The sequence below is a fragment of the Mastigoproctus giganteus genome, chromosome 6 (assembly GCF_048544385.1).
Source record: "Mastigoproctus giganteus isolate SK-2022 chromosome 6, ASM4854438v1, whole genome shotgun sequence".
NCBI lineage: Eukaryota > Metazoa > Arthropoda > Arachnida > Uropygi > Thelyphonidae > Mastigoproctus > Mastigoproctus giganteus.
This window is the reverse complement of record NC_143580.1, coordinates 192,569,023-192,585,498: the sequence shown is the minus strand read 5'-3', so window position 1 is coordinate 192,585,498 and position 16,476 is coordinate 192,569,023. Positions and strand designations below refer to the sequence as shown.

At 38.1% G+C, this 16,476-nt stretch overlaps 1 protein-coding gene across 1 annotated transcript in view; it reads right to left on the bottom strand.

Annotated features, from left to right (window-relative positions):
- LOC150084837 (1-phosphatidylinositol 4,5-bisphosphate phosphodiesterase-like) overlaps window positions 1-16,476 on the bottom strand; it is a 314,913-nt gene that overhangs the window by 13,359 nt on the left and 285,078 nt on the right. The window contains exons 27-29 of the mRNA XM_090376641.1: window positions 12,632-12,832; window positions 9,624-9,725; window positions 8,201-8,345 (exon numbers count right to left, since the gene is read on the bottom strand). Coding sequence (XP_090232767.1) covers window positions 8,201-8,345; window positions 9,624-9,725; window positions 12,632-12,832 — 448 coding nt within the window. The remainder of the gene's footprint in view (window positions 1-8,200; window positions 8,346-9,623; window positions 9,726-12,631; window positions 12,833-16,476) is intronic.

The window sequence follows — 16,476 nt, the reverse complement described above, 5'->3', positions numbered from 1 at the left end:
GTACTGTATACATGTCTGGAGGCCTCATTTTAAGAAGGATGTAGAGCTGTTGGAACGAGTACAGAGAAGGGGCAACAAGATTAGTGAATGGAACAAAGGGTTTCTCTTACGAAGAAAGGCTTAATTTTGAAAATTACAGTGTCTGGAGACTAGTCACCTGCGAGGTGATCTGATTGAGGTGTATAAAGTCTTGAATGGTTTGAGCATGCTCAATGCTGATGGGATTCTTCCTCTTGCTCAGAATAATCACCTGAGAGGGCATAAATTCAAATTGAGGAAAGACAGATGTGCGGAAGTTTGCCTTTAGCCAGCGGGTAGTTGGTTGGTGGAACAGAACTATCCAGGTATTCGGCCTTAATTTGTTTAGGCTATCAACTTCAACAACAAGTGATGGAAGTCGGTTCCACCAACCAACCACCCGCTGGCCAAAGGCAAATTTCCGCACATCTATCCGACATCCGTCCTTCCTCAATTTGAATTTATGCCCTCTGAGCTGATTATTCTGAGCAAGAGGAAGAATCCCATTGGCATTGAGCATGCTCAAACCATTCAAAGCCTTATACACCTCTATCAGATCACCTCGCCGGTGCCTAGTCTCCAGACTGTAATTTGCAAAACTTAAGCCTTTCTTCGTAAGAGCAACCCTTTGTTCCATTCACTAATCTTGTTGCCCTTCTCTGTACCCGTTCCAGCAGCTCTACATCCTTCTTGAAATGAGGCCTCCAGACCTGTATACAGTACTCAAGATGTGGCCTAACCATTGCCTTATACAAGGGAATAATCACCTCCTTATCCCTGCTAGAAAAATTCCTGTATATCATTGACAAGACACCATGAGCTACTCTTGCAGCTCGTCTGCACTGCTCAGAGAACTTCATATCTGCCTGCACAATTACCCCCAGGTCCTTTTCATTCTCCACCACTGTCAGTGTAGTACCGCAGAGTTGATACGTTGCTCTGGGGTTACTATTTCCCATATGTAGTACTTTACATTTGTCAATGTTAAACTTCATTTGCCACCTTTCAGCCCATCTGTTCAACCTTTCCAGATCCTGTTGCAGCAGCATAGCATCAGTGGTGTTCTTAACGACCCTGCCAACCTTTGTATCATCTGCAAACGTGGACATTAAACTTGATATCCCATCATCAATATCATTCATAAACACCGAAAACAACAACGGACCCAACACTGAACCCTGAGGAACTCCACTAATAACATTAGTCCACGTTGAGCAGTGTCCATTGATTACCACTCTCTGTCTTCTGCCACTCAACCATCCCCTTATCCATAGCAGCAATTTGCCTCCAATGCCACACTGCTCCAATTTGTGCAGCAGTCTTCCATGTGCAACAGTATCAAAAGCCTTTCTAAGATCCAAATATATAATATCAAAGTTATTCCCTGCATCCAGTTCTTTTGTGACTACATCATAGTATCCAATCAAATTGGTCAGGCAAGACCTGCCCTTAACAAAACCATGCTGCGTCTGAGCTATAACTGAATTCTTGTCTAGATGATCCTGCAGTGCTTCTTTAACCAGTGCCTCCATTAATTTACCTGGAACAGAAGTTAAACTAACAGGTCTATAATTACTTGTGTCAGCCTTTGATCCTCCTTTGTGAATTGGGGTTACATTTGCACATCTCCAGTCTATGGGTACCTCCCCTGAGTCCAAAGAAGCTCTCATAATTATGGCTAGGGGTTTGCTTACTTCCTTTGCTGCCTCCTTTAATATAACTGGATAGATCCCATCCACCCAGGTGCCTTTTTTATGTTTATCCTCAACAATCTCTCCTCCACTTTCCTCTCAGTTATTACAAAATCATCCAGCTCACTGCCAATGTTTACTTTACCTACATCATTCTCCTTCCTGAATAACTCCTCATGCGTGAATGTAGATGCAAAATACTCGTTTAGATTGTTAGCCACCTTAGCAGGATCCTCAACTGTTGAACCATCAATATCCAGTGGACCAATCTGATTCATCCCTTTCCTTCTTGAGTTTAAATATGTAAAGAACTCTTTTCTGTTTTTCTTTGCATCCTTTGCCAAGGATTTTTCGTAGTCTGCCTTTGCCTGCCTAATCTCCTTTGTGACTTGGTTACAGACCAACTTATATCTATCATAGGCTTCCATGTCACCCATTAATTTGTATGTATCCCATGCATTTTTCTTCTCTGCCACATGTCTCATTAGTTCATCTGACAACCATTTAGGCCTAAACCTTGAACAATATTTCTTAGTTGGTATGTAAAGCCTGGTAGCCTCCAAGATTAGTTCCTTGAATGCTTCCCATTTTGAGTTTGCTATTGGTAACATCATCAGTTGGTCCCACTGTATAGAATTTAAATACTGTCTCAGACCATCATAGTCGCCTTTACGAAAACAAAAACCCTTCCCTTTACCTCTGATGGTAGTTACCTCCTTGAGTAAATCCCACTTCAACACACTGTGATCACTGCCACCTAGTGGTTCATTTATCTGCAGATTCTTAATGCATGAAGAATCACTACTGATAATCAGATCAAGAGTATTGCTCCCTCTTATTGCCTCACAAACATGCTGATGTAGAAAACAATCATCCAATAAATCCACAAAAGCCTTGCTAGTGTGCGAGTGACCAACCCACAAATTCCAGTCAATATCTGGGAAATTAAAATCCCCCATTATAAGACTCTCTGATTTACTGGCCCACTCTATTTCCCTGTACAATATCTTATTATACTCATCAGAGTCATTAGGCCTATAGCACACTCCTACTCTCAATTTTGATTTCCCTATGCTTATGTCACACCAAACTGACTCCACACTGCCCTGTTCATCGATGTCAACTGGCTTCACTTCCTTGGACTTTGTGTTTCTTAACTAATAGCATAAACCCTCCTGTCCTGTCTATCCTTTCTATACACATTGTATTCCCCAAATTCCAGTTCCGCATTCCTTATATCTGTGTGACACCACGTCTCTGATATCCCAACAATATTTGCCTTTGATGTTTTGAGCAATACCTCAAATTCATCAAATTTATTTACCAAACTCCTAGCATTGGTGTACACGCAGGTATACATGCACCTGTTTCTATTCGTGGCTATCCTAACACAACCCATGTGTTTACTTGTACCGCAATGACTCCCAGCAGTCTCTGAAATATCCTGCATCTTGTTTTTCAGGCTTCTGCTCAGTTCAATAGAAGCAGTGCAAGAATCAGTGGCTACTGTTAATCTATTACTCCTTGTATCCCCCCCCCAACTAGCAGTTTTCCGACCCACCTAACTCTGCCTCGAGAGCATCAGCAAAAATTCTTGCACCCTTTCTATTTAAGTGTATCCCATCCCTGTAGAAGCAATCTCTCCTGTTAACAAGTATAGTCCAGGCTGAAAAAAATTCTACCCCTTGAGCTTTGCACAATCCCTCCAGGGTCGAATTGATCGACAAGGCTCTCATCATATACTCCCTCCTATCGTGTCTGGGCAGAATTGCAGACACTTTCAAATTCAACCCTAATTCACGGCTTTTTTTCAACAGTGACCTGTACTTGCTAAGTAATTCCACCGGTCTCCTACTCTTAATATCATTAGTGCCATTAGTGCCCTTAAAAGATGATATCCGCTCTACAACGTCATCAACCTTTGCCCCTGGCAGACATACCCTGTCCTATTCCACCTATCCTTTTTACAAAGCATGTTCCCCGCTTCCCTGACAATAGAGTCACCAACAACTACTAGTTCCTGTGGGACCAGCGCATTCTGCCTAGGGGGCTGCCTCTGTTGCCTGATGACCAAGTGCAAGCTCTGGCGTTGAAGTGGGCGGCTGAGAGCTTGATGGGCCCCTCAATTTATTTCCTTCGAGGGCATCCACCCTGTTCTTCAAGCTCTCATAAAGGCCCATAACAACGCTGAGTTGTCGCCTGATTTCCTTGCACTCCTTACATCGTGCACACACAAAGACATCCCCCTTGGCAGTATCATGTCCTGTACCCGACTGCTCCGCAAACATCAAGCAAACAGTGCATTTTAAAAGACTGTGATTCAGAGGGCAACTGCCCCCCCTCAGTTCTCCCCTGAACCACAGCACTCCCATTAGCTTGAGCCTTTTGCTTTGCTGCTCTGGTCTGAGTCATGATTCCGATTTAATTCAATAAAATTTCAAAACAAAATTAAATCCTTAAGTTATATCCCAAAACAGTTATAACGCTATATTTATTTTTTCGGTATCTAGTGTTTTCTACGAGTTCCCTTTATATAACTTCCGTATCATGTGTACCACTATAGTTTTGTATTAATTATTTGTTACGATTAAGTCGTTATATATATATATATATAGAGTTAAAAGTACAATTTAATTGACAATAAAGTTTATCAAGATTAATAGATTTACTGATTAATTGACAATATTATATTATGCACTATACTACACTAAGCTTATGCTATCGTGTAAAAATGGTGGGAATTCACGAACGGTACTTCTACGGACTCATAAGTATTGATTAGCTTCCAAATCTCGCTATCTCAATTTAGAATAAACTAAGGATCCTGACTAGGTCTATAATCTACTTATAGAAGATAATTTAATATAACAATTGGTTAATAAATCGACTAAAGTTGGTTAAAAAAAAAAGACGTCTCGTTCAATTTGTAGCACATGGATTTGATACCGTTACCGATACTAAGTAATACCTACAAAATCTCTAAGTTAAACTTTATGAATGATATTGATGATGGTATTTCAAGCTTAATGTCCAAGTTTTCAGGCGGTAGTGTCCTTGACATAGGGTTGTCAAGGACACTACCGACACTATGCTACTGCAACAGGATCTGGAAAGGTTGAGCAGATGGGCTGAGAGGTGGCAAATGAAGTTTAACATTGACAAATGTAAAGTACTACATATGGGAAACAGCAACCCCAGAGCAATGTATCAACTCTGTGGTACCACACTGACAGTGGTAGAGAATGAAAGGGACCTGGGGGTGGTTGTGCAGGCAGATATGAAGTTTTCTGAGCAGTGGAGATGGGCTGCAAGAGTAGCTCATGGTGTATTGTCGATGATATATAGGAATTTTTCTATCAGGGATAAGGAGGTGATTATTCCCTTGTATAAGGCAATAGTCAGACCACACCTAGAGTACTGTATACAGGTCTGGAGGCCTCATTTCAAGAAGGATGTAGAGATGCTGGAACGAGTACAGAGAAGGGCAACAAGATTAGTGAATGGAACAAAGGGGTGCTGTTACGAAGAAAGGCTTAAGTTTTGCAAATTACAGTGTCTGGAGACTAGGCACTGGCGAGGTGATCTGATAGAGGTGTATAAAGCCTTGAATGGTTTGAGCATGCTCAATGCTGATGGGATTCTTCCTCTTGCTCAGAATAATCACCTGAGAGGGCATAAATTCAAATTGAGAAAGGACAGATGTAGGATAGATGTGACGAAATTTGCCTTTAGCCAGCGGGTGGTTGGTTGGTGGAATAGACTTCCATCCCTTGTCGTGGAAGTTGATAGCCTAAATAAGTTTAAGGCTCAGCTGGACAGGTATTTCGAACGAACAGAGGGATGAAGTGGAAGTGGTTATTTTTAATTTATTTATTTATTATTTATTTTTTTATTTTTTTGGCTGATGCTGCATAAACTTGCTTTCTTGCATCAAATGCTTCTACTAATGCTAATAAGCCATAGGCTTTCTTGCACCATGCAGCCATTACTAATACTGATGTTACTGTGCTTACTACAGTACTATATCACTTACTCTGGCTGACTCCTGTCCTTCATGAAAAATCAGGCCAATGAGTACTGTATGGAAGGACAGTATTCTTGTATCCTTCCTGTGGCACACATCGTTGCTTAATCAGGAGGATGATCTTAAGGTAAAGTAAAGTAAAAGTAAAGTTCAGTCATTATCAACCCACTGCAGGATGGAAGCCTCCTCAACAATTCACGCTGAGTAAAATGGACCATAATCTGCCACGCTGGTCCAGTGCAGGTTGGCAGATCGACCGTATTCAGCAGTCAGGGGCTTGAGTCCCGGTCTACTCAAAGAGCATGTGCTACTGCACTCCTGTCCATTCGGCTACGGATCTTAAGGTATCTCCAGTCTAAATGTGTTTTTGTTTTGAAGGGGGAAGAAGACATATGCCCTTGGTACGGTCACTGCTGATGCTAAATAACTCTCACAGTAAGCTGTTTACAAGGCTTGTAGTAATTTCTTCCTCTATAAAAGGAGGGCTTCACAGAGAGGGAGTTTACATGCCTGAAAGAATCCCAGATATGCCAATTGGATTCAAGTCTATAGTTTTGGCCGACCATTCCATTTATGCAATTTCTCAATCAACTAGAAGTGGAAAAGCATTATCTATGAAAATTAATTCACAAGCTACAGCATCTCAGGAAAGCCTCATATGTAACTTAAGGTAACCCTCCTCCCACAAACGTGAGGGATCACAGTGGCCATTCATCATGACCCATCTGCAGCCATTGCCACAATAGTGGTCCTTTCCTGATGTTGAGAGATGAGGTGCATGGCTTCTGCAGATACAGAGAATTAAGAAAACATTGGCCCATTCATTTTAGAAGCAATGTTATCTGCACTAAGTTGACATGCTCTTCTGTGAGAGGGAGGAAGTGAGGAGAATGTAAACCACAAGGTAGTTTTGCATATGGTTCCCTTCACTGAAGCCTTCTGTATGCAGTATCTGTAAACTTTGTCCTGTGGCTGCCTAGTGCTTGACCTGACCATGGCGTGAAAGTTGCAAGGTACTCCACCAACCTTCAATGAGTTGGAGTGCACTAGAGCAGGATTTTTAACCTACCACTGAGTTAGTTGTTCACAGGTAGATATTGTTGGGTTCTCCACAGGAACTTTTCTCATTTGTACAGAATACAAACTGATTTTTTAGAATGTGGACACATTTAATTCAAAAAATAAGGTATAAAAAACTTTCCTACATAAGCTATAATAGACAAGCTACAACTCCTTATATTTCCTCCCCCCCTTGAAATTTAAGGGTAATCATATCTTGTGTTTTCTTTTCACTAATTAAAAACAACCAGCTCAACTCTGCACAGAGTTTACCTCAGATTTCTATTTTGGTTAGGGAGAAAACTATCCAGTATAAATTAGAATTATTGGAATGTTAATGTGTTAATACAATGGCTACTCGAAAACTAATGGATCCAATTTTTATTATTATTTTTTCAGCTTATGTGATGTTGCATGCAAAATGTAAATGCTACCACCAGTATCCTGTAGGTGACAGGGCTGCAATATGTGAAAATGGAGGGGAATAATATGTGTAAGAATAAGAATGTTTATGGGGCCATGACAGTCACAGTTAGACACATCCGTGATGGTGAGTGAACAGCAGACCATACTTGATGCAATGATGGTGACAAATGAGGAGGGAGTAGCTAAATTGATGTGTGAAGACATTAAAACCCAAGAAATTTGTGCAAGAGTAGGAATAGGCTTTAATGCATTGAACAATCTGGGATACAGGAAATTGTGTGCCAGGTGGATTCCATGAATGTTGATGCTAGATCACAATGAGCAACAGGTACAGATTTGCGGTGAGACCATGGCCAATGATTTTCTCAACAGCAAAGATGTGACTTAAGTATGCCACTGTGAACTGTAGTCAAAATAGCATTCTTTGTAGTAGTGACATAAGGATTCATCAATAAGGAAGGAATTAAAGTCAGCCATCATCTGAAAAAAATCATGTTCCAGTTTGTGGATTTCCTGGAACAGGTCATACAAACTGCAGGAGTGAAGCCAGAGAAGAGGAAAATTCTCCTTCACCATACTGTCAGACCCTCATAACAGCATGCTGACAAGTGAGACCATTGTGGAATTCATGGAGACTGTTCTACCATATCCTCTGTATAGTCCTGATTGGTCCATCAGACCATTTTACAAAGGATGGCCTATGTGTGGGGAAAAATTTGCTAATGATGATGCTGTCATTGCAACCATCAAAAAAATAGCTCTTGGAGGCTATCAAAACTTCTTTTATGAGAATGGGTGCTGGCTCTGGTTCATGATGGAGAAAATATACACAAAATGGTGGTGAAAAAATAAATGCAAATGCTTAAAGGCTTGAAGTGCATAACATACAGTTTAAATTGGCACATCCAAGAAAAAAATTTGGAGGCATTAGTTTTGGAGTGACTTGTATTCTATGCATCTACAAAGTACAAAATATACGTACATTTTCAATGTCCTTTGCTAGGTCTTGGATCTGTTTCTCGTGAATCTTTCGTATCCTCTCCCTTTCTTTGCTTTGTTTATGGGCAGCACTTTTTCGTTCTTCAATGAATTTCTTTGTGTTGTTGCTATTCTTCTCTCGAAGCCTCCTAGAAAAATAGGGCAAGAGGAAACAATCAGGTTTATATCATACTGGAATGGTGAATTTAATTCTTTTTCCCGCTAGAATTTCAGATCTAGATTGACTAAACGTAACTTGTCTCAAGCAAATATCAATAGTAGTACAGGAATACCTTGCATAGCGCAGTTTTGAACAGTGCGGGTTTCGCTATAGCGTGGTTTACAATTTGAACAAAAAATAAAATAACTGCGTTATGCACCAATACATTTGATATGTATGTATCTATGTACGTATGTATGTATTATAATGCCAGCAAGCATATAGGCCAATGCATTATGGGTTCAAGGCCACGCTGACTGTTGTCACAACTCCCATTATGTACGGACTCTGTTAGCTTTGATAGATTAGTAAACACTCTAGATTCCGAGCGGTGAGGTCGTTGATTGTGCATAAGCTGTACAAATATTTTTCGCTGTGTATTTTTATTAAAGATTATTTTTTAAAAACATTACACCTTTATACGCAAATATGAGTGGAAAGAAGAAATGTAATAGCGCCGAGAGTTCTTCTAGATACAAATCGAATGATACATTGAACAAGGTATGAAAATAAGGCAGGTGTTGCAAAATGACATTCGATGTTATAAAGAGATATATGCAGATAAAAAGAAGGAAAAAACTGTGCAAACTAAGCTGATCAGTTATTTTTTTCAAAATAAAAAAAAAATTACATACTTCACTTATATTCTTTTGATATGTACCTACTGCAATAAAAACCATTTGTACTGTATTTACTAGTATTTTTCATTTTTATCATTTTAGTTTCTTTTTTTGCAAGAATTTTGTGTGCATCAATTTATAGTAAACAAACACCTATATATTTTTGCAACTCTACTCATATAATCAAATTGTCGGAACGCATTACATTAAAATACATACTAATAATACCTCGATCAGTGCGGTTTCGCATAGCGTGGTATTTTTTTGGCATGAATTAACTGCACTATGTGAAGTATTCCTGTATAAAGGAGGAGAAAAAACAGAACTCTCCAATTCATGAAAGGTAATCATTAATCAAGAACTGGGTGTATATGTTCTTTGAGATCCCCTTCTCTCCACCTCACACAATTTCAGTGATGTTGTACTCTATCTATTCATCCACACAGCTGAAACTAATACAACAAAACTGATTTTTCATCCAGAAAAACATGCAAACCAATTACAGAATATACACAATTTACATGTAGGAGACTTAGTTGCTTTGGCACAAAATGAAACAAAAAGCTTAATGATCTGCAGCTTCTTACCTTTCTCTGTCTGCCTTGTTCCTCAGTGTTTTGTCACTGGCCACTTCTCTTGCTGTCTCCACAGATACTTTTGCCTGCTTTCCTTTCATCTCCTTATTTTCCCTGCAAATAAAATTTTTGTGGATGCTTTAGAGATGCCAATCATTTATCATAATTTTAAGTCAGTTATTCTGTGCTAAAATGATTGCATTAAAGGACAATTGAAATTACTTCATTATTTCACAGAAAACCACGGGACAGAATTCATTTAAACTAAGATTGCCTATTATGAAGACTATATACAATGTTGTAGAAATGCAGAAAACAAACATGTACTGAATGGAAAAAAGACAAAAACATCTAATATTAAAAATTTTTAATAACAAATATGGCCTCCATGAGATTTAAGCTGGTAGCACACAAGTGAAAGTGTGATTTTGGAACACTCATTTATCTATGGAATAAAGTTACTCCATAGCTACATATTTGCCAATAAAGCCTGGAAGCCATAAATCACAAAGTATATATATGGGGTAGGCAGTAATACAAATTTTTGTTGTTGTTATTTGGTTTTTAGGAGCATTAGCAACTAAGGCCATATTGCTCCGAGTAATACAAATAAGCAAAAAATGTAATTTAATATTTGTAGTGCCAAATGATGCAAGGAAGCAAGCTTATACAGCATCAGCCAAAATCCCCCCGACCCTGTCTCATCCTTATATTTATTCAAACTATTCATTTTCACAGTACCAGATGGAATTTTGTTCCAACTATCAATTACTCTCTGCCAAAAGTAAATTTTTGCATGCCTATCTTACAACCATCCTTTTTCAATTTAAATTTATCCTCATTATGTGTGTGTTGTCTGAGAAAGAGTAAGAATACCATCAGGCCTTTGCATGACCTGTGATCCAGACAGAATCATAAGGTTGACAGTATAGAAACTGTTAGTGAGAACTAGGTATTAAAGGTAAGGTAAAATATTTCAATTTCAGGAAAGGGGATTATGACAAGCTAAAATGCTTCAGGGTCTATATCAACTGGGAAGTCAGCGTACAGGAGATTTATTGAATAACACATTGACAACTTTCACAGTTTATGTCAAATATACTACATACAAAAATACTATCAAATGAAAACGTAAAAATCATATCAATGTTGTGTTGTGGCACACAACTGCACCAGATAGTGCTGCATTTAAAATTGCACCTGTGGAGAAATTTTGCTTTCTCTGTTATCATGAAAAAAAAACAAAAAAACAACAACAAGTGTTTCAGTACAGCGATCATTCTGAACTAAATTTCACAGAAATCCACCAACTTGATTAGCCAGTTTGCAGAGTGTGGATGCATCTGCAAGGGCAAGAGCACAGGTCATCCCAGCACAGACAATGCAACTGTCGAATGTGTATATCAGGCATACCTCAGGAATCTCTGCAAACTTGTAATTCTACAGAAAAGTGTCTGCCATATTCTCAGAAGGAAACTCTCCATGTATTCTTACAAAATTCACTTGTTACAAGCCCTAAAACCACATGACAAAATTTCTAGGTGGTACAGATTTTGTTGTAAAGCCATGTTCCATTTCTGTGATAAAGTGAATCGACACAACATTAGTTTTTAGGGGAGGGAGAATGCATATGAAACTGTGAAACATGAACAGGACATCATATTACAACAGAGTTAGTTGTGTGCCACCTGGGCAAGATGCCCATATGCACAAATTATTACTTAAAATTTTGAAAAATTTTACATGAACATGAACAGGACAATTCAAAAGTAAATATTTTCTGTGCAATGTCCATGACAACAATGGACCCAACACTAAACCCTGGGAGACACCACTAATAACATTAGCCTACGAAGAGCAGTGTCCATTGATTACCACTCTGTCTTCTTCCACTCAACCATCCTTTTATCCATTGTAGCAACTTGCCCTTAATGTCATACTGCTTCAATCTGTACAGTAGTCTTCCATGTGCAACATATCTGAAGTTTGCCTGAAATCCAAGTATATGATATCAAAATTATTTTTTGCATCCAGTTCCTTTGTGACCACATCATAGTATCCAATGAAATTGGTCAGACAAGACTTTTCCTTAATAAACCCATGCTGTGTCATAATTATTACTGCTGTCTTGTCTAGATGATCCTGCAATGTTTTTTAACCAGTGATTCCATTATTTTCCCCAGGAACAGAAGTTAAACAGGTCTATAATGACTTGTGTCACCCCTTGATCCCCCTTGGTGAATTGGAGATACATTTGCACATCTCCAGTCCATTGGGACCTCCCTTGAGTCCCCACGGACTGGACATAATTATGAGAGCATCAGGGGAGGTCCCATGGGGACCTCCCCTGATGCTCATATTTATGACTAAGGGTTTGCTTACATCCTTTAATATAATTGGATAGATTCCATCCACATCAGGTGCCTTTCTTATGTTTAACTTCAACAATTTCTCCTCCACTTTTCTCTCAGTTATTACAAAATCATCAAACTCCTTGTTAGAGTTTGATAAACTTCTGGCCTTCCTTCCCTGAATAACTCCTCATATGTGAATGTAGATGCAAAATACTCAGTCAGTTTAAAGAGTAACAATACAGCATATCCAGTGACAAAATTTAATGACTAAGTATGGAGCTTTCAGGGTAGAAACCCTTCTTCAGCAAAAGACATATACAAAATACTAACAAAATTTAGACAAGTGAGTTATGCATGCTCTAATGCCCTCACTTGGTATTTATTTTATTTAAATTCTATCTCTAAAGTCTATATTTTGTTAATATTTTTCCACCTTTCCCATGAGAAGTGAAAATTAGAATACCCACAAGGATATTTCAGGAGGCTTAGGCCAATAACTTAGTTCTGTGTAGACAATGCTTGGAAGAATTAAAATTCTCTAGCAGATGCTAATTTATGAAACCAGCTAATTTGGTTCCCTCATTAGTCAAAATATTCATAAATGTATATGTAATAAAATTAGCAAGATCAAATGCTTCATATGAAAATTGTTACAATTTTATTTACTTATCAAACTTCTGTTCGAGTTGTTTCATTTGAGCATTCTGAGCATTTTCCATCAGCTTCCTCAGCACATCTCCCTGCTGGTTTAGGTGGTTCTTCAATAATTCCCATTCCTCCCGACGCTGGCGATCCAAAACATCAGACCATTGTCTCATCTGATCAATAACCAGCTCTTTTACTTTTGGATCACTAGCCAAGTCATTTCTACAGGAAAAAATGTTGAAGGTATTAGGATTGCAGAACTACAAAAAAATAGACATTGCATCAATATTTTCACCAAGAATAATTTAAAAAGAAAAACAAGGATGAAGTACAATTCTTAGGTAACTGGAAATAAATAATATCATAGCTTGCAAGGTATGCTGTGTGTGGAACCTTTTCATGGTGTGTGTATATATTCGAGTAAATTAAGTTTACTCTGTAAGAAATCGGGGGGGGGGGGGGATGCATATTTAAGTCCTACTTCTGTTTCAAATATATTGTAGTTAATATTAGAAATAAACCCAATCTTTTATATCTAAAAAAAAAAGTTAGATAAGGCACAAAGTGTTCTACCAAATGTTGCAATAAGAAATAAAGCTTAAGGATAATTATACTTTTATGGCTTTTATTTTAATTGCATTTTTCAAACACTGCACATAAAATAAAGTTTTGCCAATTGTTTTTCTATAGGTTCATCCTCAATTACACGTAATTGAGTTACATGCCTCAGTTACATGTCTCATTAAAAAAAAAATTTTTTTTTGAAAAATGTGTTCAGCTAGTTCTCTTTGAAAGAGCAGTGAAAAAAAGCATCGTTGCTGTTATGGGTATTGCATCAGGCATACACTGATTGCAATAAAGAGATATATAAAAACTGCATCACTTGTGAATTTTGCAAATAACGTGTTTTGCGCTGCATTATGAGTTTCAGAAATGTTCGAAATCCATTTGTTAGATAGGATATATATCTCTGTGAATAAAATCCGATAAAAAGACTCCACCTGGTATACCTAATTGCCATAAATATCTTCCCTTTGGGAAGATATTTATGAGGCATGTGTAATTAATGGAAATATGAGAAATCATGCAAATAGCAATCACGACAACCAAACATACATTTTATTGCATTTGTGTACAAACTGAAATTACAAGTTAATGTAATAGTATTATGTACTGTAAATCAGCAAAATAAGTCCTCAATATTTTGTTTTTCCTCCTTGAGTTGCAATGATCTAGCATAGAGTTAATCAACTTCTGGATATACGGTTGCCCAATTTCGTGGTACACACCCTAAAGGTGCAATTCCACTGAGGCAATACTGAATGACAAGAGGCATGCTACATGTTTCCTAGTGTTGCCTGTTTATAGGTGTGCGACTATGTGCCACAATGTCGCATGCGGAATTTGACTCCACGTGTCGCATGTGCTATGTCGTCTATGCTTTGAAGCATGCATCTCAATGATTCCATGGAGGCAACGTCAGTTTGGTGCATCATGTCTTTACAAACAGTCGCGGTGGCTGCATATTTGGTAATAGCTTTGAATCGTAGAAAAAAAAAGAAGAAAGCCACAGTGGTGGAGAAGAGAATTATATGTTGGTGGTGAAGAAACTCAGAATGATTTTTACAATAAGTTGGTTGCAGATGATGAAGCATTATTTCGCAATTTCACACGAATGAGCAAAGAAGATTTTGAGTACTTGCTTGAGAAAGTCTCACCTATTATAAAAAAATATGATACCAACTTTCGTGAGGCAATGCGACCTCGTGTGAAAATGTTAGTAACATTGAGATATTTGGGTACGGGCGATAGCTATCCATCCCTTATGTATCTGTTTCAGATATCTGAGCCAAGCATTTCTCGAATTATTCCAGAGGTATGCAGAGCTTTGATTGACGTTCTACATGATTTTGTCGAGGTAAATAAAAATATTATTATGCTAAACATTTTATTTATTACAAACATAAATATATTACTACAAGATTTCAAGTCAATTCAGCAGAGTCTTCTTAGTTAGGAATTCAGAAAGTACTGGAAAAGTCAAAAGGTTTTCTGAGCTGTTGGATGGCTCAGAAAACGTTGCAGATGCTCCAGAGGATAGAACAGTGAAACTACTGCATTCATACTCTTAGTCGTGAGGCAAATTCTTGAAACCACTACTTTCATAGTTGTTATGAAGAGGTGTACTAGTTTGAGTAGGCACATTTTCGACATCATATTTGCCCATAGCTGCTTCAAATAATGTATTATTTATTATGTGCTTAACCATTGTTCATGCTCTAGAGCTTAAATTTCGCAGCTCATTAGCCACATGGTCTCCATATGTTGAGCAATCATCTCTTTGACACTCATTTTTTAAAATACTATATGCTTCCTCTTCACGATCCGAAGGAGATAAACACTTCCGTGTCTTTTTAGGGGCAATGTATTTTTCACTTTCCTCTTCACAGCTATTTCTTTCGTGTTTATCGGACATTTCATGCTGATTTCGAGGCTCATGACTTCTGCTTGAGTATCTTGAGTGTGTCGACTGCCTTCTTGTTCTTCTTCTTCCTGCAATTACAAAAATGCAATTACTAAATAACTAAATTCGTTTTGAATTTTTCCAGATGCCGTGCACTGAAGATGGGTGGAGAAAGATCGTAAAAGATTTTGAAGTTTCCTGGAATTACCCGCATTGTGTTGGAGCTTGCGATGGAAAACACGTAGTCATGCAAAACCCCTAAAAACAGTGGCAGTATGTTTTTCAACTACAAAGGGACTTTCAGCATTGTTTTGATGGCCATTGCTGACGCAAACTATAATTTCATATACGCTAATATTGGCTGTCAAGGCAGGATTTCTGACAGAGGTGTTTTTCGAGAAACGTCATTTTATAAGAAATTGGCCAAAGGAAACCTACAATTACCTCAACCACAACCACTTCCTGGTAGCAATAAGTTATTGCCTTATGTAATATTCACGGATGATGCGTTCCCTCTGCAGGAACACATCATGAAACCCTTTAGCGGCTACCACGACAAAGGCTCTTGTCAGAGACAATACAATTATAGACATTCTCGCCCTCGCAGAGTAGTGGAAAATACTTTTGGGTTGCTACCATCTGTGTTTCGTGTATTTAGAAAACCACTAATGATTAATGTGAAAAACTCTGAAATCATCACAACAACATGCATTTATCATTGCATGCTGTTGTGTGGAGGAGTAAAACATCGTGATCACTATACTCTCCTCAAGGAACTTTTGACCATGAAACACGAGATGGAAATATTATTCCGGGATTATGGAGGGCAGTTATCCAAGGTGATATTGGTCTGCAGGATTTGCAACATAGAGCACGGAGGGCAACTTTTGAAGCTAAAGAAGTGAGAAAAGAATTTCAGATATTTTCAATCAGATGAAGGATGTGTGCCTTGGCAGGACCTTTATGCCTAACTTTTATATGTACTATTCAAATATATAATTATTCAAATTAAGGTAATTAAGTTTTAAATTTAAAAAAACTTGCCTCAAAGTCATCCTCATCACTGACAGCAGTTGATAATGTTGATCTAGGCACATCGACATCCAATAAAAAATTCAAAAGCTCAAATGCAAACCATTTCCCTTTTTTGCTAGGAGATGAACCACTCTTCTTTGATTGTAGTTTTTTTCGCTCACGATGGAAAGCTGAACGCAAATTCTTGATTTTCTTTTTCACATCAGTCACACTACAATCGTATTTACTCGCTAACTGCTTCAGCTTATCATTTTTTACTCTGTTGTCTTTATAATCACTAATTTTATTATTCCATAACTCCGGTGAATTATGATAATCTTCAATAAACAAGGTAGTTTTTTTCAATATTCAACTCCATATCGCATGA